This window comes from Lutra lutra, chromosome 9 (assembly GCF_902655055.1).
Source record: "Lutra lutra chromosome 9, mLutLut1.2, whole genome shotgun sequence".
NCBI classification, from domain to species: domain Eukaryota; kingdom Metazoa; phylum Chordata; class Mammalia; order Carnivora; family Mustelidae; genus Lutra; species Lutra lutra.
In genome coordinates, this window is record NC_062286.1 from 105,425,499 (window position 1) to 105,449,770 (window position 24,272).

At 39.9% G+C, this 24,272-nt stretch overlaps 1 protein-coding gene across 1 annotated transcript in view; it reads right to left on the bottom strand.

Moving 5' to 3' along the window:
* The window catches only part of SPTLC3 (serine palmitoyltransferase long chain base subunit 3), a 136,973-nt gene that overhangs the window by 55,360 nt on the left and 57,341 nt on the right, over window positions 1–24,272 (bottom strand). The window contains exons 5-6 of the mRNA XM_047746890.1: window positions 14,052–14,176; window positions 11,990–12,083 (exon numbers count right to left, since the gene is read on the bottom strand). Of these exons, the coding sequence (XP_047602846.1) occupies window positions 11,990–12,083; window positions 14,052–14,176 (219 nt within the window). The remainder of the gene's footprint in view (window positions 1–11,989; window positions 12,084–14,051; window positions 14,177–24,272) is intronic.

A 24,272-nucleotide genomic window follows, 5' to 3' on the forward strand; every position in this document is an offset into this window, starting at 1 on the left:
GGTTTCAATGGAGAGCCCTGAAACTTTACCTTTTAGTTTCCAGTCTGTGGTTGGATCTGCCTTACGGCTTCCTTTACAGCGTTAATCCTAGTGCACAATATTAGTGCCAAATAAATGATCATTCAATCGGTTGCCTTCCCATGGAAAAAGGAAGGAGAATAACACATTGGATCTAAAAAGAAATTCTGAGAAAGGATAATTGCCTGATGTCTGCAATAATATTTCTTTAATTATTGTGTTTGGGGGGTTTGTTTTAAAGACAGGCAGGCAGACATCTTCTGTCTTCACAGATGTCATGTGTTTTATTGACATGACATCATTACCCACTAGATGGCAGCCAAGGAAACGAAAAGTAGCTCTTCTTCATTCGAGAATTTCCAGGATAATAAACCTTCGCCTGTATGGACATTTTTCTTTAGGCTGGGTTCCTAAGATGTTGAAGGAGCCCCTGTGATTGAGGGAGACAGCTCCTTTTTCTATAATCTACTGCAGGCCTGTAAGTCTCTGAACGGAATGAAGAGATGATGAATATAATCATTCCTGTTTCAAGAGTGTTTTTCCTTCTGGGAATTGGAATTTATAAGTTTTGTTTGGTACAGAAAGGACACATGATCAGTGTGGTCCCAATGCCATAGTAATAAAAACAAACCCAAGTGAACGAAACTACCAGCCATTTAAAAAATGACTATTCTGGGGCACCTGGATGGCTCAGTGGGTTAAGCCTCTGCCTTCGGTTCAGGTCATGATCTCAGGGTCCTGGGATTGAGCCCCACATTGGGCTCTCTGCTCAGCGGGGAGCCTGCTTCCCCTTCTCTCTCTGCCTGCCTCTCTGCCTACTTGTGATCTCTGTCTGTCAAATAAATAAATAAAATTAAAACAAAATAAAAAATGACTATTCTAAGATTTTGAAAAATATGTATAGGCAGAGATTATTCTATTGTTTAGGCAATCAAATAGGTCCCATACATATTATAGGCTTAGCATGGGATTAGGTTTAAAATAAACACCACTAAAGAAAAACAGAAGGTTCTCCCTATTCTTTTAATAATAAGCAGGACAGAGAACAAGCCTTTCAATGGCCATGATGTGTTTCATGCATTTTGCTGATGGAAGCTAGAGGAATCGTGGTCCCTTCTATGGAAGGGACCTGTTCCACTCGAATAGAGAGTTCCACGGGGCTGGGCTTTGGTGAAACATCACACAGCTGCTGGTGTCCACACACTGGGATTCTTGAGCAGGGTGAAAATCAATAAGCCTTGTTTCCCACCTTATTTCCAGTAAGCAGGAACTCACCGGCCCCTTAGAAATAGAGAAGCTGGGCAGAAAAAGGGATGACTTCACTCAGTGTGGGATTCCAGACCCACATTAGTGTCTGGAAGCTTCTCTTTGGTTCTTAGGGTCTTGCTCTATTAATGCTAAGAGCTTGTGTGGGTTATAGACCCACAGGATTTAGGGCTTTGTGGTTTATGTTCTGCAGGCCTTGGGAGAGTGTACTATTTCAGCAAGCCACACGCTAACATCTGCAAGGGATTTTTAAATAATGATGCTTAATAAAGCACTTATATTTGCATTAAGTTAATTCTCATGACACCTCTAAGAAGTCGGAAAGAATGATTAGGTTTTTGTTTTCTCTGATGAACAAACCAATGCCAGAAGGTTTGTAAAACCAACCACCCCAAAACCAAACCCAAACAAACCAGTTTCTTGTTGATGTATAAAAAAAGGTCTGAGAAATGGAAATTAAAATAAAAAAACAAATTTGATTCCCTCAAGGCGCACACACAACACTACAATATCGTTCTGAACTTATTGCACACTATAGACTCGTAATTTGGCCACAAGTTTGGGTATCAGCAATGCCTTCAGCATCATTCGCCACCGTCTGGCTCACTGAGGAGATTTCCTTTGGTTTGTGAAGGGCTGAGAGGAGCGAGCTGGCATGATGCGGGATGAATTGTTAGCTATCAAAAATGAAGGCATGGAGGCCACATTCTGGTGATCCGTGCAAAGCAAGCCCTGGGGTGTCACAGGTATGGTGAATCAGATTACTGAATTGCTAAATACTTGGAATAATCCAACGATGTGCCAGAAACTACCATCAGGCTTATGTGACAAATACCCTTTGAGGGCTTGTTCCTGAGCCTGTCCTTAAATTCAGAGCCCCAATAATATCAGCACGCCTCTGGATCTAGGGCCAGTCATGGTGGTTACGATGATTATCAGCTCTGTTTTCCTATGCTGCACAGTGTGGCTGATGGTTCTTCCCTTGTCCTACAGGGCTCCGTGAAAACCACCTCGAGGTGCATTTAGCTACACCCTCTGCTTCCCTGTTCTGTGGGCTCCTCACCAAAAATATCATCATGCCTGCACATGACAGGCATTCATCAGCTATCTCTTAAGTGAAAAGACGGTTGGATGATGAAGGAACACTACTGGCTACTCTAAATCCTTGCTCTCCATCTGTCCTCCATTCTTCTTGTTCTTGTGGAGATGCCCAGTTTCATCCTTGAACATTGAACTGAAATGTGAACTGTGAAGCAATATTACTCAAGTGACTGGGAACAATGATAAATAAATTATACATACTTTTTAGATGATGATGGGGGAAATGTACCTTGTTTAGCCTTTGGGGGAAAGCATAATCATAATGGCTAACTTTGGTAAGCAAAGTAAATGTTTTTGAGATTTATGAGGGAATTTCTCATGCATTGAAAATTTGGTACATTAAGTTTTGCAGTTTGGGTAAATAGTTTGGTTCAGTATCAATATTTTCTTGATAGCCCTGTGGGTATGTGGAGAGGTGTTGCAGGGCCTTGGGGCAGGTCTTCAAGAAGCAAGGTGATCTCCTTGCAAGGGCACCAAGGCAACTGGGAGTAAAGGACCAAGCTGATTTGAAGGTGAGGCAGGTGCTAGGGGCAGGACCTGTGTACCAGAGGAGAGGATCATACGAGCGACTTGACCATTGAGGTCAATGCAGGAAGGTCAGATGTGACTTGGGGAATGATGTGGGAGCTCAGAAGTCAGTGCTGGGGTCCTGTGTCTCAGGTCAAGGGCAACCACTGCGAACCGTGGCTGCATCTGCCTAACCCAGCTGCCCGGCTCAAGAAGAGTTGCATGGGAGAGGGAGAGGCAGGCTCCTGCCCTTCACCAGCCAGGGGGAGGCAGCTTGGAAAGGAGGTAAAAGTGCGTCATGCTTAAGAATGGGAACTAGAGTCAGATCTTCTTGGTGTACATTCCAGCTCTGCCTCTTATTAGCTCTGTGTCTCCTTCCTACTTTGTGCCCCTGTTTCTTTGTGTAAAAAGGGGGATAATCCTAGCAGGTGCCTTGTGTTTATGAGGCTCAAATGAGTTAGTACATGTAAAAGGCTCATTACAGCAAAGGTTCAGTACTGTTAGTTGTTGTTAGAGCACATCGCGGCGATCACTGTATTTATTAATATAGAGGGCACGTATTGCATGGATCACTGGGTGTGGTGCATAAACAATGAATTCTGTTACACTGAAAATAAATTAAAAAAAAATCCAAAAAAAAAAAAAAAAAAAAAGAAAGCAATCCAGTTCAGGAGTCCAAGTCAGACCTTAAGATCTAAAATGTTGTGGCTCATAAAAAGTAGTCTCGGTGCTGTTTCTAGGTTTGAACTTCCACGGAAACAACACTTTTGAGCCCTCAGAGGCAGAACCCAAGAGTTTCCCCACAAACATTGCACTCATTCTTCTGTCTCCTCTTGGCCTTTAAATGCCATTAGGTAGAACCTTGGTTCTGTTTCTCCACCTTTTCAAAAAAAATTAATTAATTAACTAATTAATTAATTAGTTTATACCAACTTCTCCAAATTCTTGGCTTGCCCAGGGCTCTGACCCCATGGCAACTCTTCTAGCTGAAAAGACTGCTTCTCCTCTCCAAGACTAGTTCAAGAAGCCCTTTGTGATGCCCTTGAGGACAGAGATTGCCTTTACCCTTGCTAAGTGTGGTCCCACACCAGCACCATTGGCGCTACCTGGGAGAATGGCAGAAATGCTGAAGCTCAGTCCTCACCCGGGATCTACTGCATCCATGTCTGTATTTTAACAAAATTCCTCTAGTGAATTTAGTGTATGTTAAAGTCTGAGAAACATTATTCCAGAATCTAGGTCCCATGTCATTATCAGTAAAGTGAGCAAATTCAGAGAAAAAAAAAACCCACCTCAGTCCTGAGTTACCAAATCTCTGGAAGAAGTTGTCAGTTTTTCCAGAGAGTTAAAATTTATCCAGGGCTTGAAGTCCTGGAAAGCCAGGGTGTTAATTCTCAGCCTGGAAGATGTGTTTACCAAGGGCATCCAAGTGCCCCAAGGGGCTGTGGACCACTTCCTCAAAATGTACCAGAATCATGATGGAGAACAGACTTAGGGGTCCCTTCTTGGAGCTGACTCCTTAGCTTTGGTTATGAAATGTCTGAAGAGTCTGATTTGTGACACCTGAGGAGTCATGAAGGAAACCTAAGGACTGGCTAGTTCACTGAAGCTGCCCAAAGGAAAAAAAAGAAGGAGATATTCTTGGCACTTCCGGAGGGATCCAAATTCCAGAGGAATTTAGAGGCCAAACTTTAGGATTCTGAGTTAAAATTTGGGCAACTAACAGGATAAGCTGTCACACTAAACTGATTTTTACACAGGAGCCCTACCTCTGTGGGTCCTACATTCACTCTGCCAATAGCTGAACTTAGTGGGTCAGAGCATTAGCGAATGCTCTACGGGCCCTGCCTACATCCCTCAGCCCACCTCTTATTGCAAACACAGGCCATTCTTTGTCCAAGGGCTTTTTTTTCCCCTGGCTGTGAGGGCCATACTCAGTCTGAGCAGGAATAGCCTCCAGTCACCCACAAATGGGAATTGGTGTATAAATAATGCAGCTTCCTCACACCTCAAGTGGGATAACACTGAGGTATGTCTACACTGGCCTAAAGAGGTTCCTAGTAGGATTGAGCTTCAGTTGTCTATTGTGGTAGCTTGCTTGACAACATGCCCTTTGTTGACTGCCTTTCCTTCTCTGTCTCCATTCCCTGTTCATCTGCTGGTGCTTCCTGGGGTTCTCATCCTAAATAAATCACTTATACTCAAACCCTTGCCTCAGGCTCTGCTCTTGGGAGAAATGAACCAAGAGAAAAGCAACACACTTGGGTTTGAATTTTGACTCTGGCCATTTATCATGTGTGATGTTACGCAGGTCATTCAATCACTCTGAGAATCAGTTTCCTCTTAACAATGGAGAGATAATGGAGAAAACTATGAATATGGGGTTTTGTTAAAATTAAATGAACTGATTATATAAAGGGCTTAAACATAGAGTTTGGCACCAGGGAATGAAGAATAAATGATAGGTAGGGCCTCAGTAATTGTCCATATTCACTATCTAGGAAGAACTAATCTATTGGTGATAAAGAAGTCTGGTACCCAACTTTGAATTTACTACCACTGAAAATGTTCTTCTGAGTCCTTAAAGAGTTTCCTTGGAAACTAGCTGTCACGTGTTCTGATTTTGTTCCCTTTCAGAATTTTCCTTCTGTTTGGTCTCCTTTGATCCTTATTCTGATTTTGTGGGAAATTGAAAGAGAAATGAGGAATAGCTTCAAGTTAGTCATCAAGCTTGTTCAAATAGGATTTAAAGCTTGCAACGGTCTGAACAGGTTTAACTGTTCCTTTAGGTATATTCTACCCATACATAATTCAGAAATTCAAGGGTCCAGAATTCGGATTTATACACAGTTGCTGTAAATAGCAAAGGGGATTCTCTAGTACTGATTTGTATAAAATAGGACCGCCTCTCCTCCACAAGTCAGGGGAGTATCCTCAATGTATAAGCAGAGGACACAGGCAGGGGAGAGCCCAGGAGAGCAGAAGCAGAGAGTTGTACAAAATCCCATCATCGTGGTGTTTAAGAATGTTCGGTCGAGGTGGCCATTCTTAAGAACCCGTCTCACAAGTTACTAGCTTCTGTCTGGGCTGGTTGCATGCCTCATACACACACAGGAAGGCAATTTAGTATCCTCTACATCTTCTTTACATTATCATTCCAATCTGCATGGATGCATATTAAGGATTAAAGCATCACCGTTTACTGTGGAATTTAGTGTTCTCCTGGGAATGGCAAAGCAAGAAAGACGGCCAGCAGCAACTGAAGCCTTACATATCATGACCTCATTTAATTCTTTCCCCTCCATATACCATTCCACTTCTCTCACTTCTCGAGGAACAAGTCACTCAAAGGACCCCAGAGGTACCCCGGCTCCTGGAAGTGGCTGTTTTCATGCTATAAACACAATAGCTGGGAAAGTACACCCATTTGCAAAAGTAGAAAGCATGTCAGTGAGTGGGAACAAGGGCTTTGTGTGTCTGGGAATGAAAGTGTATTAGTTTCCTTCTAGGCTGGGAGAAATTAGCACAGACATGGTCAAAAACAACATAGATTTGTTATCTTACAGTTCTGGAGGCCAGAAATCTGAAATCCTCTCCCTGGGCTCAAATCAGGGTATAGGCTGGGTTGCTTTCCTTTCCGGAAACTCTAGGGTAGAATCCATTTTTCAGCTTTCAGGGACTTCTGGCACTGCTTGGTGTGTGACCTTTGCCCACTTCAAAGCCAGCAGCATCTTTCTCACATGGCATCACTCTGATGCTTCACGCTCCTGCTTCCCTTTCCTACATTTAAGGACCCTGTGATTACACTGGAACTGTGTGGACGATCTCTATGTTAATGTTCATTGTTGAGCAACCTGAATTCTGTCTGCAACTTCAATTCCCCTTTATCACATAATATAATATATTCACAGGCTTTGGGGATTAGGACACAGACTTTTTCCCCCCCCCTAAGTAGGCTCCATACCCAGCATGAAGCCCAACAAAGGATCCTGAGATCAAGACCTGAACAGTGGTTCAGGCACTTAATGGAATGAGCCACCGAGGTGCCTGCAGGTCATGTACATCTTTAAAGGCCATTATCCTATCTACAACAGAAAAGAGCAATGGCAGCTCATACATGAGAGAATTTTCACCAGATGATGGAGTTTGAACCCTTGCTGCGCACAGCTCTCCGGTAGTTGGAAGGGGTGGATTTTACACAGACAGCTCCCAGCTTCCCCATTGAGCAGTTGTAGGATCTTGGACAAAGCCCACATCTCCTCATTGGTAAACCAGCACCTGCCTCATGGGGTCGTCCATGAGATTAAGTAAGTACATAAGAGAAGGCCACTAGCTCAGGATGTGCTGCAGCATAAATTCTCAGTGAGTGCTGGTTGCTGATATAAAATAACCACAGTTAACATTCATTATAGAGATGTAAATGAGAGCTATTCTCTGTGTTCTGCGAGGACAAAGGGAGGGCATGAGGAATAAGTTACTAAATGTTTTGAGAGCTTTGTAAAATTGGAAGATAAAATGAAATTCTTGAATTAGAATTTGAGCAAAGGATTAAGGAATTAAAATGTTATTTGAAAGTAATAGCAAACCTAACAAAAAAAAATTGCAAGAATAAGAGTACTACAAAGAACACCTACATACCCTTTGATCTAGATCCATCTATTAACATTTTATTCCATTTAATTGATCACTTTCACCTATCGATCGATCAACTGATTGATCTATTTTTATCTCATACTGTCTTTTACTGAACCGAGACTACTTTGCATATATAATGGTATTTTTGAACATTGTAGCGTGTCTTCCCTAAGAATAGGGTATATCCTCTTATGAGAATACAGCAAGGGCCAGAAAACTTTTTCTGTAGAGGACCAGAGAGTAATACTTCAGCTTTTATGGTCACACATTCTTCTCTGTACTTTATACAATCTTTTAAGAATGTGAAATCTATTCTTGGCTCCCAGGCCATAGCTTGTTTACCCTGGATGACAGAGGAGCTATCGGCTTCAGTACATTTAACGTTGATACCATAGTCTTATTTAGTAATATCTAACCCTTGGCAAGTTCCAGTTTTGTGAACTACTCAGGAAAGTCCTTTATAGCACCTCCTTGTCTCTTTCGGAACCCAGAGCCCCACATCGGGCTTCCTGTTCAGTGGGGTGTCTGCTTCTCTCTCTCTCCCTCTGCCTGCCGCTCCCCCTGCTGGTGCTCTCTTCTCTCTCTGTGTCAAATAAGTAAATAAAATCTTTTAAAAAAAGAAAAGAAAAGAAAAAGAAGAACCCAGTCCAGAGTCAGGGACTGTATTTAGTTATCATAGCACTTTGGTATCCTTTAATCTGGATCATCTCCTCAGCCTTTCTTTGTCTTTTACAATATTTGCGTTATGTGGAGAATACATTCCTTTTTTCCCCTCTGTTTTCTTTTCAGTAGAATATTTCTACTTTGGTGCTGCCTAATAATAAAATTCATTATTCTGATCTGAATACTATGTAAGTCATGTTGAGTCCTTCTTGGGGTATCGTATCTGGGGATACACACTGTCCCTCTACCCCTCATCAATGATGTCAGTTTTTACCTGGTGTCCAGAAGGTGTCAGATTTCTTCCCGATGTAGTTACTATGCTTCCTTTTCACTGGAATTGTTATCCTGAGCTGGAATCTGAAGTAGAAGATATACAGCTAGCTGCCTAGGGTGTTACGGGCTGGACCAGGAGAAGCCGGTTGAACAATTACGGAGAAGTTGGAACTAATGGAAAGATTCAATCCGTGACTGAACTGAATTATTTGAATATTTAAAATAAGGCTGTTTTATAGCGGTCTGTTTAGAAGTTTTCCCATTATACTGTTTCTGCTAAATTATGTGTGTGTTTGTGTGTGTGTGTGTGTGTATGAACAAAAACGTGGAAATAACCTTCACTGATGTGTTCCTGTTGTTGGCATCTATTCTATATATGCATGAATAAGAGCAGTATTTTTTGGTAACTGTTTGTGGGACTGGAATACAGGTGGTGATTATCCCCTTCTCTTCATATTTCAGCCTCAGCCAACAGGCAAAGAATCAATTCAAGCCATCCCCTGCCCCACTCCCCTCAAAAGAAGGGTTGTTAACATAGGGGGGCCAGGGCCTGAAATTCCTTTGCCATGTGGGCCATAGGAAACTATCTCAAGAAGCATTAGCCAAACCCTAGTTCACTTCCTGACCTATGTCCTATAGGCTTTCAAGTTTCTTCCCTCCATGCAGACCAAGAATGGTTTGTCATCCAAGTTTTCCCATTTTGGCTTCTTCGCCAGTGATGAGGGGTGTAAAGTCGCTGGGTAAAAGGACTCAGAGTCTGCTAAGTCGTTTTAGATTCATAGGAGGAAGAAGTGGGAAATCATGCATGGGTGTCCAGCTCCTGCCACAGCAATGGTGGTTAGAGAAGCTGTGTTAGTTATCTATGGCTATGTCACAAATTACCCCCAAACAACAAACACTTATTATCCACAGATTCTGTAGGTTAGGAATCTGGGAACCTTAGGTGGGTGTTCTGGCTCAAGAAAGTTGTGAGCTGCAGTCAGGATGTTGGAGCTACAGTCATCTGAAGGCTTGAGTGAGGCCAGACGGTCCCCAAAGATATCCCATTCACAGGGTTGTTGGCAAGAGGCCTCCGCTCTTCTGCACAGGCTGCTTAAGTGCGCCCCCTAGTGATGCCAGAGGGAGGAACAGCAAAAGCCGTAATGCCTCTAAAAAACTAGCCTTAAGAATGACATATCATCACTTCTACTGAGTTCTTTTGACCACATAAGCCAACCCTGAGACAATGAAGGAAGGGGCTACCCAAGAGCATAAATGCCGGGAGGTGGGGAAGTCACTGGAGAATCACAACCGTAGGTCCTAGGTTGGAGAGTAGGGAATTCTTTTTTTTGGGGGGGGGGGTAATTTTATCTATTTATTTGACTGAGAGAAACACAGTGAGAGAGAGTGAACACAAGCAGGGGGAGTGGGAGAGGGAGAAGCAGGCTTCCTGCTCAGCAGGGAGCCCGATGTGGGGCTCGATCCCAGGACCCTGGGATCATGACCTGAACTGAAGGCAGATGCTTAACGACTGAGCCACCCAGGTGTCTGCCCCCTGCCTTTTGTTTTTAGAGTAGGAAATTCTTGGTTAGTGAATAAGAAAACTCTCTGTTGTTTATATATACTTGTCTCTCTCTCTCTATCATCTATCATTACCCCTATAAAGCCTTCAAGGGAAAAGTAGAGAATGGTAGAATTTGGGCTAATTTCCATATAATAATACATACAGAAGGTGTACAACAACTGTTTTGGGGACAGCTGATCTTCACAATCCATAAGCATATTGTCTTTTCCACCAGATTCTGTTCAAAGCTTTAACTTAACTCAAAGCTTGTATCTCTGTTTTCACTGCCACTAGACATGGTGGGGGGGGGGGTTACTAAATGCTTTGAGCAAATACAGTTCATCCAGAGAACAGCACAGAATGAAGCAGAACTGTCCAAACACTTTTTGTTGCTTCTTCAAGTACATATATCTTCGCTTGTATATATATCTTAGTGGCTCTACCTTAACTGGCCAGGACATTTTTTTCAGGCTCTTCTCCAGTAGTTCAGTTTCACGCTAGAGCTTTTGCTGCTCTTTACACACTCCAGATTAATCTATTTGAAATACCCTTTCCCTTATCTCTGATCAGAATTCTCTTAATCCTTCAAAGTCTTTGGCAGATACTATCATTTTCATGCAATCCCCAAAGTGAAATGACCTCTGCATTCTTCTGGGTCTTCATAATGTTTTCTACAGTCCTTTAGTGGCACTGGCAATGAAAATGATGAGGATAATAATAACCTAATAACAGCAGATACAAGCAACTCAGAAGTTTCCATTGCCAGGCTTCATGCTAAGCAAGTTTATGTGCCTTTTCCAACATATTGTGAAACAGGCATTGTAATTACCCTCATTTTTGCAACAGGTAAATTGAGATCCAAGAAGTTTAAGTAATTTGCCAAGGATCACATGCTAATAAGCTATAGAAGAAGGACACAGATGCTTGGGCCAAAGCCTATACATTTTTCTTTTCAATACCAAAGATATTGTATGATAACAATTATATTTTAGGAAAACTTATTTACAAGGAAACTGACAGAGTTTAAATGTAGAATTCAATGAATTTTAATAAGAATGTACATATCAGCCCAATCAAAATAACAAACATTTCTATCATCCCAGAAAGTTCCTTTATTCCTCTTCTCACCAAGCTCCTCCCCGAAAACCAGGGGGAAACATCGTTATGATTTCTATCACCATAGATCAGTTTTACCTAAAAGTTTCTTTTATTTACTATAAATAAACTCATATAGTATGTACTGTTTTATGTCGGGTTTATTTCATTAAAAATATTTTTTCTTGAGAATCATCCATGGTGTGTGTATCAGTAGTGTATTTCTTTTTTTATCAGAGGGCCATATTTTATTACATAAATACAGCACAGATCTTTTCCATTCTCCTGCTGATAGAAATTTGGGTTGTTTCCAGTCTTGGCTATAATGACTAAAGCTTCCACAGACATTCTTGTGCAAGCCTTTGGGTGGACATACACTGGAAATTCCAAGATGAGGAATTTATGGGTCATAGTATAGGGACATATCTGCTTCTCCTACTAGATTGTAAGCATGTGCTGGGTGGGGAGAGTGAAAGGAGGCATTATTTTAAGGAAGAACATAACTTTTTTACCTGACTGTAACATAGAACTTAAGTCTTAAAACTTTCCAAAGGCAGAATTATAGAAAAGGAAGAGTTATAACACTTCTGATAATCTAACGTCAGTCTCCTACGAGATCAGTCATGTCTACAGAGGCTACATTGCAAAACCACTAATAACAGTGACATTAATGTGTTTGGGTTACACTTAGCAATCTGGGTGTTTAAAGCACTTCAACCATTTGTTTCAGGTCAGCAGAGGTTAACAAGCCAGTAGTGAATATAAACATAATTGTGTTTCATGAGACTAAATTCCCAGTGGGAAGAGCAAGGACAAAGCCTCATCAATAATCTTTACTATCCTCTAGAAGCAAGCAGTAAATGTTGGGATAAATTGATTGATACTCACTGTTGTGTTTGAAGATCCTTATGGTTGCACCTGAGAGTCGGGCCCCAAGTACAAGAGATGCATGATTTAACTCATCACTTAAAATGAGGCATCCCTGTTCAGAAAGCAAGCACACAAAACACACAAAAAAGTAAATAAAATTAGAGAAAAACAACATGTGGGAACAGAAAGACACTTAAAGACCTGTAATATACACCCCCAAACCCTCTTTAATTTTAAAAGGACAAGTTTCGCCTGATGTCTATGTGGATAGAAGCCTGTAGACAATTAGCTGATAAAGATGGGGATTATTTTAAGGGATTACATCTTTAACCATTTGCATTTGAAAAGATCGTTCAAGACCTTGGTTAAATGCCAGTTACCATTTTCTAAAGAGTTGATCTTTGACGGGAGAGTGGATATACTTTGGGTGGGTTGTGGTTTGCTGGGGTTCTTCCATGTTGTGCTGGATTATTTGGGACAATTTTGGTGTACTCCCTCTGGAGGGCAGGGGTCCTTTCTGCAAGGCCTTTCAAGCCCTTGTTTTCCTATTCTCATTCTCTTCTGTATTGACATCCTTGTAGATGAAAGCGTCACTGCTTTCCAGCTAAAAAGTTGCATTTGGAAAAGTGTGGATGGCAATTCAGTCTGAGGTGAGCGATAAAGATCAATCGAATTTACTGCATATAAATTATAATCATGAAATTCATTTTCTTTTTTTAATTTAAATATTTCTAAATTTTAAAATTGCTCAAGTGAACCAAAAATGCAGAGACAAATTCTGGTGGCCATTTGTGGCCACCCAGAATCTTTGAGGTCTTGCTCATATTTTGGAAACTTCATACGTGACATGTTTTAAGTTTTGGGGGCAAGAGTCAGCAATATTCTCATACCTCCATACTCTAGATATGTGTGTGTGTGTATTTATAATTTTTTTAATGAGCATTTGACAGTTATTTGTAAACCTCATGATACCTCACCCCTAAATTCTTCATCATGTATTTACTAAGAACAAGGACATTCTCTGGCTAAATCACGGTGCAATGATCATACCCAAGAAATCCAAAATTCATAAAGTGCTATCACCTAAGATACAGCCTGAATTTACATTTCCCCAACTGTCCTAATGGTATCAGTGTCTTATTTTATAGATGTTTTATTTCCTTCTATTTTTCTTCAATGCAGAATCTAATCAAAGATCATATATTGCATTTAGTTGTCATGAATCAGATTTTTTTAAACCTAAATCTGGTTATGACACTTGCTTACTTAAACTGAGTCAACCAAATTCCCACTTTTCCTCAGAAAGAATTTCCAGTACTCAAGCATGACTATATATGAGGCTTTTTCCAACTTGCCTTAACCTCTGGTCTCTTCCTCACCTACAACCTTACATTTTAGTTTGTCCAAAGCTCAGTGCTTTATGCATGCTGCTCCCTCTTCCTTATCTTAAAGTAAAAACTCAACAGGTGAGTAACAGATTCAGTTCCATGTCACCCACTTTGCACAGACATCTTAGCCTTTCCCAAGAAGAGCTTGGAAGCAACTCTTTTGCCCTTCTCAATGGATGTGCATGGCTTTTCTGTGGTATTCATCCTATTTTATTTGGTGCATTGTTTCCACTAGACTATAAACGACATACATCTATAAGGCATAGGTCTTATTCATCTTTTTATGCCCTGTATCTTGCTTTATATGTGGACAAAGTTGTTTCTCAATAAGTGATCTGTTGAATGAATAAATGGAATGAGTGGCATGAGCAAAATGTTTTGTTCAAATAAATGCCCGATAAGCATTTTCTACATTGTAAGTGAGGACATGAGAGCCTTAAAATCTCATTGATCTTGCTAAATAATCATCAAAGATGACATTTGACCCACATCTAGGACTGCAATTCTATAAACAGAATATCATTATAAACAGATTTGCTGGACTAAGCTGGTATATCAATTTAAAAAGCTGGACATTCAATCAGCTTTTCCCAGAAAAAGGACCTTCACCATACTTCTAATGAAGGACTTGCTCAGAGTTGTAATTCTTAGGGTTAACACAGCAGAAGACAGTTATATTGACAGATTCTCACCTTTCCGACTAGTGCAGGGATATTCATTGAGTTAGTTGCAAATCCCATCCCAAAGACCATAGCTGCTTCTACATTCAGGAATTTAGCCACAAGGTTCTCCAATTCTTCATGCTTATCCAAGGTTCCTGCATGTGAAATCATGGGATGAGTGAGTCTTCTCTTCTCAACAAGTTTGGAAACTCAAAATCCAGTGCATACCCGTCACCAAAAGACACGTATAAGAGTGTATGTAGCAGATATATTTGCCACAGCTGCCATCAAGAAACAACCCACATGTCCACATATTGTCAAATGGACAAATTAAATACCTTGTGGAGGTATTTACATAGTGGAATTAAACACCATAGTGAGAAGGAGGAGTCTATTACGCTATACAACAAAATGAAAAAAATCTCACAAATATGTTGTTGAGTGCAAGAAGTCAGACACTTATACACTCATATAGGCTGGGTCCATTTATATTAAGTTTATAAACAGACAAACCTACCCTATGTGTTAGCCATCAGTATAGTTAATTTTAAGTTAATTTTGTTGCAAAAACAATGAGAGTTTTGAGATTCTCTCAGTGTTTTGTTTCTAGATTTGGGTGCTGGTTACACAGGTATGTTTGCTTTGTGAAAATCTTTTGAGCTGTATAGTTAGGATTGGCATGTTTTTCTACGTAAATACTGATAATGCAATAAAGTCTACAAAAGATACTATAATTTTTCTCTCCTCTCACCCTACCTCCCTCAAGTGATTAATTAATTATAACCCCTTCCAAGGGGTCCTGCACTTAAATCCAAACAGATCCCATGATTTCTATAGATATTAGTAAATCTAGTTATAACTTAGCGAACCTTTGGAATGTGCTAGATTTCAAAGCCCACTATTTAGGTTATCTCATTTAATCTTAAAGGGACCATAATGCAGATATCATTACTTTACAGATTAGAGAGCTGAGGTATAAAGAGGTCACAGATAAAAACCAACGGAGATAATTTGGTCTAACTCCAAAGTTCATGTTTTTACCACTCTGCTACCTTTTATATGCTTATGCTCTGATTCCTTCTCATACATTACCTCTATGCCTTACTAAGAGTAAATGTTAATGATCCTCATATTTTTCTTTTTGCCATCACTTTAAGTTCTAGATCTGCTGTGTCCAATATAGTAGCCGCTAGCTACATCTGGTTAGTGCAAGAGTTTTAAATTGCATTTAATTTCAGTTAACTTTATTTAAGATTAAAAGCGGAAGCACTGTAGGGTGCCTGGGTGGCTTAGTGGGTTAAGCCTCTGCCTTCAACTCAGGTCATGATCTCAGGGTCCTGGGATTGAGTTCCACGTTGGGCTCCCCGCTCAGTGGGGAGCTGGCTTCCCCCTTGCCTATCTGCCTACTTGTGATCTCTGTCTGTCAAGAAAGTAAATAAAATCTTTAAAAAGAAATGGAAGTACTGTAAAATATTTCTACTGAGCACAACTTTATTATTCATGTAGGATTATATTCTACTTATTTCACTTTAAACAATGAAAATTTAGTGTCCGAATTGAGATATCCAGTAAGAGTAAAATATACATTATTTTTTGAATACTTAGTACAACACAATAAAATAATGTAAAATAGTTCATCAATATTTTTATATTGATTACTTCTTATTTTATTTTTTTAATTTATTTGACAGACAGATCACAAGTAGGCAGAGAGGCAGGCAGAGAGAGAGGAGGAAGCAGGCTCTCCGCTGAGCAGAGAGCCTGATGTGGGGCTCAATCCCAGGACCCTGGGATCATGACCCGAGCTGAAGGCAGAGGTTTTAACCCACTGAGCCACCCAGGGGCCCTATATTGATTACTTTTTTAAATGATACCATTTTGGATATTTTAGGTCAAACAAAACATATTATGAAATTAAGTTTACCTCTTTTCTTTAAACTTTTTTTAAAGTGGCTACTAGAAATTTTATTTATTATTTATTATTTATTTTATTTTTTAAAAAGATCTTATTTATTTATTTGACAGAAGGAAAGATCACAAGTAGGCAGAGAGGCAAGCAGAGAGAGAGAGAAGGAGAAGCAGGCTCCCTGCTGAGCAGAGAGCCCAATGCGGGGCTCAATCCCAGGACCCTGAGATCATGACCTGAGCTAAAGGCAGAGGCCTAACCCCCTGAGCCACCCAGGTGCCCCAGCTACTAGAAATTTTACATTCCACATGTGTCTTGCATTAAATTTTTATTGGACAGTGCTGCTCTACACGATACACTTGACAGAACATAAAAATGTACAAGTGGAGAGATGTTGTAATTTGCAACCACAGAACATAGAAGCAGATTTAACTCAGATTTAAATTAGAGGAATATTGTTAGCATATTTGGGCCTACTATAAACTTTCTTTGTTCAACCTAAGGATCAACATATTTTACTATACATAGTGTGACACCAGAATTTTGTTAAATTGGTAAATTATCTTGCTTACTGTGCTAACATGGTGAAGAGTTAAACTTAAGAAGGCATGGATTAGTGAGTTCAGAGTTATTTTGCATTTAATATGAAAGAGGACATTTCATGGATCATCTTTGTCCTTCCTGAGTGGTCACATTGTCATACAACAGATGGCTGATGGCCCTCTTCTTGATCTAAAATTCATTTACCCCCAAATTGTCAGAAACCATAGTAAAACAGTATTCTAGCAGAATCAATTTTGGGGGGTAGGGAGTTAAAAATCTAAACTGTCATTTAAAACTTTATTAACAAAGATACAGAGAGAAAAGAAATACTAAAATTTAAAGATAAAACATGGGCACATAATCACTCATCAGATTTGTTTTTATCTAACGGAGACTGTATCCCAAGGGAAATGTCCCCAAAGATATGTAGTGAAAAGACCATTGGTCTGGGCATGACAGCCTTGGGTTCTGGCCTAAGCTCTTCCACTAAACTGTTGAGTGGCCTCTGGCTACCTTTCCTCGAAATTTCCAGAGAGATTGGGAGAGGTGCTGTTTTAGGCTTCCCTGATGTTGGGAATGGTCTTTCCTCCACATAATGGTCTTCTTGTAGATCCCACTCATTCTTTGATGTCCACCACATATGATGTCTTTTCTTGGATGCTGTTCTTAGTTTCCCCAGGCAAATTTGGTCATTTTCTTCTGAGATCACATAAGTTTCATCACATAATGATTATACCACTTACTAAGTTGACCATTCAATTGAGGCCATCTTCTCTACTACAGAAAGAGCCGTTGGGGTGCCGATACTGTGTGTTGGATGTTCATCTTGGCACAGTCTAGCACAGTACTGGTACATAGTAGGAGCTTGTTGAATTGCATGCTGTCTTTTGATGGAGAATAACCCCAGAATAGGGTATGTCACAGGGAAGAAGGTCAAGAGGTCACATGATGCTAGGGCAACAAGGTGATTAGGTAATGAGCTCCACCTTGAAAACAACCATAACTGAATAAGGCCTCCAGCAAGGATGGAGGGTGCCCAAACATTGCCACCGTGGTAAATTTCCTCTTTCCTTTCTAGAGAGTCAGGTGACAACTGTGTACCAGCCTGGTCACCCAGAAATAATGAGTAGAACTTCACGGTGAGTCTCTGTGATGTCTTCCTCCACTTTCATCTTCCCCAAGTCTGCCATCCAGGGGTTTATCTATAACAGATGCTTCACTAGAAGTCCTTAGGATAATGTAGAATGTGTTGTAAGCAATGAGACAGCCAAGCAACTACTAAAACTGGGTATATCCAAGAACATCCTGAGAAAGTGCCCTCTGTGAGTCTTCATTATTAGCCCAGGCTTGTGCAGAGGAAGAAGAGAGGAAATGCAAGTGTCCATATTAGGTCTCCAGATCTAGTCTTCTTCTGGATTTCCAGTGGTCAAGCAGAGAGTAAACTAATATTCAAATATACCTATTCTTATGACCACATGTCTCACAGCTGAGTTACAAGTAGTTTTGCATCTAGGGGCTTACCTTCATTTGTGGAAAATAACAGTCCCCACTCCCAATTCCCATTTTTATAGAATATCTCTGTCTGGTGCTCGCAGCTCAAACTTAATAAACAGTTATGAGAGAGTCTCAGGATGTCTGGACATTTTCTACGTCAGGAAACCATGCCTCTCAAATTCACACTGGGCTGTCTGGATGGGGTGTTCATTAAGGAATACTGCAAGTATGGCTCATGTGTATTAATTGAGTGCTGCTTTCCTCCTCCTGCTCTTCACAACGAAGAACTAAAATGTAGGAAGACCTTGGGGAAACAAAGCAGTCATCACAAAAACTGGATGAGCTGCAAACATTTAGGCCAGATCCTAATTGGGTGGAGATGTCTGAGTCATGTCAAGTTGAAGTTGGTGGTCTGAGTACTTGAGTGGTTCTAATAATTATATTCAACATTTTGTCTTTGTTATGTAAATATGGTAAGTTTTTTTAACCCTTGAAAGTAGGGTTGCAGTCCTTACCCAAGATACAGATAAATTCATATTGATTTTTATTTCTCTCTGACTTCAGTGTTTTTTTTAGTCTCTGAAGGTCAACCACAGTCACAAATTGGCTAGTGACAATGGATCTCCAAATTGCTATGTTGTGCATATATTGACACTTGTTCTCATCCTGAAGGTTTATTTGCCCAATGGGATACAGAAAACCTGCTTTGTGAATAAAAGAATAAATACAAGTTGGATGTCTCCTCTTCCCAGCTCTCTCAATGGTATTTCCATGTGCCAAACACTGGGCTTGCCGCCATCAGTCAAATCAATAAAAATCAGACACAGGAGAAAATACCAGTATTATGTTTATGGACTGTGTACTTCTGCTGGATTTTTACTGATACTGGCTGGCTCATACTTTTTAGTCAGAACATAAAGACTGCTGGCTTTCAAATGGATGCTGAGTAATAGTAAAGAGTGTGGGTGTTATTAATAAGCCTATTTCACCGTCACCAATTCTTCCCGTGCGGTACATGTGAAGACTATTTTCCAAACTGTGACTGTAGTCCTTTTTGTCCTGTTTATAGATTGTTTCTTAGACTTGATCTGGGAGAAAGTTGGCATTTGTCGTGACAACCTGTCAGCAGGCTCACCTGGCTGTTCCAAATGTGCCATGGATATCATCCCAATCTGAGCCACTTCGCTTGAACTGGGGACATGGATGTGGGAAGCTAGGGGCAGACATTGACAATGCCCTTGGTCTTCCTCAAGTTGGTATTCCTGGCTATAAAGGATATACATAGGTGCTGATGTCAATGAAAGATAATCTGTATCCTCAATGTGTTTGGATGTAACAGGATTTCTTGTCTAAATGAAGTAAAAAGAGACAAACTTTGATGCACATTGATGTGCCTTGGATTTGGAAATCTGGACAATTGCTAATAAATCTAGAGGATTCTTCTTCCCAAGTTGCCACGAGGGCATGTGCTTATCTACAACAGCAAACATGTTATGGAGGGCCAGAGAGAAAGTAGTTTGGACTTTGTGGGCCAGATGGTCTCTGTTACAACTATTCCACCCTGTTATTGTAACGTGCAAGCACCCATAGACAATACACAAAGGAATGGCTTTGAGTGTGTACCAATAAAACTTTATTTGTGGATACTGAAATTTGAATTCTATGTAATTTCACAAGTTGCAAAATAGTATTTTTATTTTTTCAACCATTTAAAAGCATAAAAACGGGGCGCCTGGGTGGCTCAGTGGGTTAAAGCCTCTGTCTTCAGCTCGGGTCATGATCCCAGGGTCCTGGGATCGAGCCCCACATTGGGCTCTCTGCTCAGCAGGGAGCCTGCTTCCCTTCCTATCTCTCTCTGCCTGGCTCTCTGACTACTTGTAATCTCTATCAAATAAATAAATAAAAAATCTTAAAAAAAAATAAAAGCAAAAAAAAAATAAAAGCATAAAAACTACTTTGTGACCTGCAGGCAATACAAAAGCAGGAGGCAGCTAGAATAGTCTGGTGACTCTCGATGGGGATGGTGTCCGATTTTAGCTATGAACAGTGTGGGGTAGTGTCAAGAGTTCTTTGGTGGGACTCAGGAGAACTGGTCTCTACTTTTGACTTCTCAACCTACCAACTGCAATAACATTGATTGGCAGCTTATTAAAAAACCCTAGGCTTCATGTATCTCATTTTATGTTATTTGTGTGGGTGGAGAGAAGATGGTGGAAAAGCCACATATTCTGAAATTCTATGAGTTTCAACTTTGTTCAGTCAACCCAGGTATTACCTCGCTGGCAAGTATTTTACTTACATAAAATTATTGGGATATCTTGTTGAGTTGTTACGCCTGCTTGGCTTTGTTGACTTACAAGGCCAAATCTACACTTGCAGAAATATCTCTTCTAGTTGCAATTTGGTTGTGCTGTTATTTCTGTCATTGTCAAGAGAAGGGCAATTACCTTGTCAGAACTATAAGAGGTATCAGGAAATTGCCCAAAGGCTTTTAGAAACCAAGAGGTACCTTCATTTTCTTACTCTCAAACAATTCCTCCGAGAGTCTGTTTCCCTTTACAAATACTCTTAAAGGAAAATAAAGAGGCTTGAGAGAAATGGAATGAAATCTCATTAATCAGAATTTACAATAATTTCGTCAGAGAGGAATCGGCACTGTTTATGAAGAAGAGTTTTGCTGTTGTAAATTAAGAAGGTGAAACTAATTGATGTGGGGATGTTTACAGCTTATTTAATCAAATGCACAGTTTTAGAGCATGTTTATGGCATTGGTTTGCATAAAACTGTGTTAATTACAATTGCTTTTTTTTAAAAAAAGAAAACAAAATCTCTACTTGGTAGCAATTTGTTAGAAGCTGCTTATTTGCATAGGAACTTGAAGGCCATAAGATGATATTTATTTGAAATTGATTTAATTTAGACAGTATACAGACTCAGGCTGGCCCCTTTTTCAATAGTTCAGACTAGTGAGACTGTACATTTCCTGGATCTAGACACAAATATTTGAGAAAGAAACACAGAAAGAGCCTTGCAAATTTGAATGAGATGCTAGCAGAAAACTTTAGGAAGATAAAGAGGGAGAAGAATTATCAAGGGATTTAGGACCATGTTCTCAAGCTGAGAAATAGAAATTTCAGCAAGTTGGTACATTACAACTAGCATAAAAATCACATGTCAAACTCAAAAATGGAAAGTGATTTCCCAATATAGCCAGTCATATCGATTCCTGAGTTAATGCATCCTTTCTGATGTCTTTAAGATGAAAATATTTGAAGGCTACTTCTTAAAAGTTTAACTATAATTTGAATGAATATTCTCCACCAAGTAGTTTTGAGGTGCGCTTAGTCTTCAAGTTTCCCTGTTGAGCTGAATCAAGCACAAATAAGGCTTTCCTTCTCAAAGAATGAAGTCTCCTAGTAGAAACGAGCTTTCCTTGTGGCGTTCCATGAATTTGTTTTCTTAGAAGCAAACCTCTGACTAATAGTTGCTCCAGCACAAAGGACTTACAGAGCATAGGTTTCCAAATAATATTGTTACAACATATCTGCTCTTAAACAGGGAAAGAAAGACCAAGAAACTAAACACCCTTGTAGAATAAAAGTGGGGGGAGGGGGAAGAAAGGAAACAAAAGTTTCTCTTCTGTTTGCCTGAGTTTAATCTTCCCTGGATTTGGAAATCTAGAGCAGCCATGTGTGGCAGGATGTCCTCAGTGATCGAAACTAACTTGCTGCATTGATTTTCTGGCTTGTCTTTTACCTACTTTCCAGTTTTTATTTATAGATCTCATCCCCCAGCCACATGTGGTACTCACTCCACATAAAGTAAAAGACCATTACATTTTGGAAAATGTTTGATTAATTTTGTCAAGAAAGTCAGCCATGCTAGATAGTATCCATTGATTCCCAAAGTGTAGTCCCCAGAGCAGCAACATGGGCAATGGCTGGGAAGTCATCGGAAATGTGAGATCTTGGGTTCTATTCCAACATGGCTAAACCAGAAGCTCTGTAGGTAGGGCCAACAACCTGTATTTTTCCAAGCCTTGCAGGTGATATCTGATGTAAGCTAAAGCTTGAGAATCACTGGTGTAAACTCAAGAATCCACATAGTGGGGTCCCTTCAGGAGACTGGAACATTTGGTCAGTCTGATTCAGTGGGCAAGTCTTGGAAACGCCAGAACTATTTTCATAAGTCTGTGCCTTCATTTTAGACTCCTGTTGACTTTTAAGGAAATCATTAACTGGGGAAATGTGGGCTCATTGTGGAAAAATCAGAAGATACTACAAAATAAAATATAATCATCTTTATCAATGCAAATATTCAAGTAAAATATATGTTTTAAGATGGATTCATAGTAAACATACTCTTCTGTAACTTGTTTTATTCTCTTAACAATGTATTTTCTGTTTTCAGAATATTGAGGACTGGGAAGGCATAGAGTTTATCTCAGGCCCTAGCTAGTTAAAGGGGAGAATGAGGATTTGAATCCAAGCAAACTAATTCCAGAGCCTTTGCTCTGAACCACCCTGCTAAGAAACTGCATTGTAATTTTGCATGGTTAAATAATTTTGCGTGTTAAACAGATCTATGAAGTATATTTAATCAATTTCCTATTGTTGGAAACTCACTTATTTTCCCCAAATTTTACTATTATTAAGCATATTACATTGATTATTCTAGATCACACATCTTAGAACACTTATTCAAAAATTTTAAGGCAAAATTTCTTGAAACAAAATTGCTGAGTTAAATGGCTTTCCATTGATATATTTTCAAATTACCTTCCAATGTACTCTATCAACAGTATGTAAGGGTGTCCTTTTCTTTATTCCTTTGAAACTATGGGATATTATTATTTTTTAAAGATTTTATTTATTTATTTGAGTGAGAGAGAGAGCACCAGGAGGGGGAGGGACCAAAAAAGAAGGAGAAGCAGATTCCCTCCTGAGCAGGGAGGCTGACGCAGGGCTGGAACTCTGGACCCTGGGATCATGACCTGAGCCTAAGGCAGATGCTTAACCTACTAAGCCAGCAAGGTGTCTCTAATGGGATATTGCTTTTTTTTTTTTTTTTAACTTTTGTCAATTAGGTGGAAAATGGTAACTCTGTCTTATTCAGTCTTTGACTATTAATGGGACAGAGTATTTTCCACACTTTCATTGGCTACTTATATTTCCTTTTTTCCTTAATTGCCATTTTGTGTACTGGATCTACTTCTTAATGTAAAATTTTCATTACACTATAACATACATGTAGAAAAGAAAACAAATTTTAAGTATTGAGCCCTATGAGGTTTCAAAAAGTGAACACACGCATATTACTGCATAAAAAAAACCCTCAAAAACAATATAGACAGCACCCAAGAAGTCCCACCGTGCTCCCTTCTGGTCACCATCTACTTCCCCTGAAGGGTAATTACTATAGTATGCATTCTCAACAGCTATGATATTGGTCCCAAAGGGTTGACAATCTGTTCTTGGAGGAAGGACAGATAACTTACTCTATGTATAAGGCACAGATATCCATGACCTATATTGCAGATATACTATATCTGCAATATTAAAATATCAGAAGAGAGAGTGATAAGGAAAAGCTTGAGAAACATTACACAATTTGGACTATGCATGTTTTACCTCTTGACTTTCCCAAAATCTTGGCCCACTTATTTTTTTTTAATTAACATATAATGTATTATTTGCTTCTGGGGTACAGGTCTCTGAATCATCAGGCTTACACAATTCATAGCACTCACCATAGCACATACCCTCCCCAGTATGTCCATCACCCAGCCATCCTATCCCTACCCAACCCCTACCACACACACACCCCAGCAACTCTCAGTTTGTTTCCTGAGATTTAGAGTCTCTTATGGTTTGTCTCCCTCCCTGGTACCATCTTGTTTCATTTTTTTTCTCCTCCCTTCCCCCCATGACCCCCTGCCCTGCCTCTCAAATTCCTCATATCAGAGAGATCATATGATAATTGTCTTTCTCTGACTGACTTAATTTGCTTAGCATAATACCCTCTAGTTCCATCCACATCGCTGCAAATTCTTAGCCCACTTCTTAAGTTGGGATGTTCTTTTTCTTCTGATTTGTAAGTCTTTTGTGTTAAGAATATTAACATTTTGTCTTATATTTTGCAAATAACTTTTTCTAATTTCGTTCCTTGACTTTCAACTTTGTTGACATGGTTTTTATGTAAAGTTTAAATGCTTCATTTTGTTGGCTCTTTTCCCCTGTGATTTCTGGATGTGCTTTCTTTGGTTCTCCGGAGCATGAGGACACAGGAGACTACTGTCTGAATGAGGC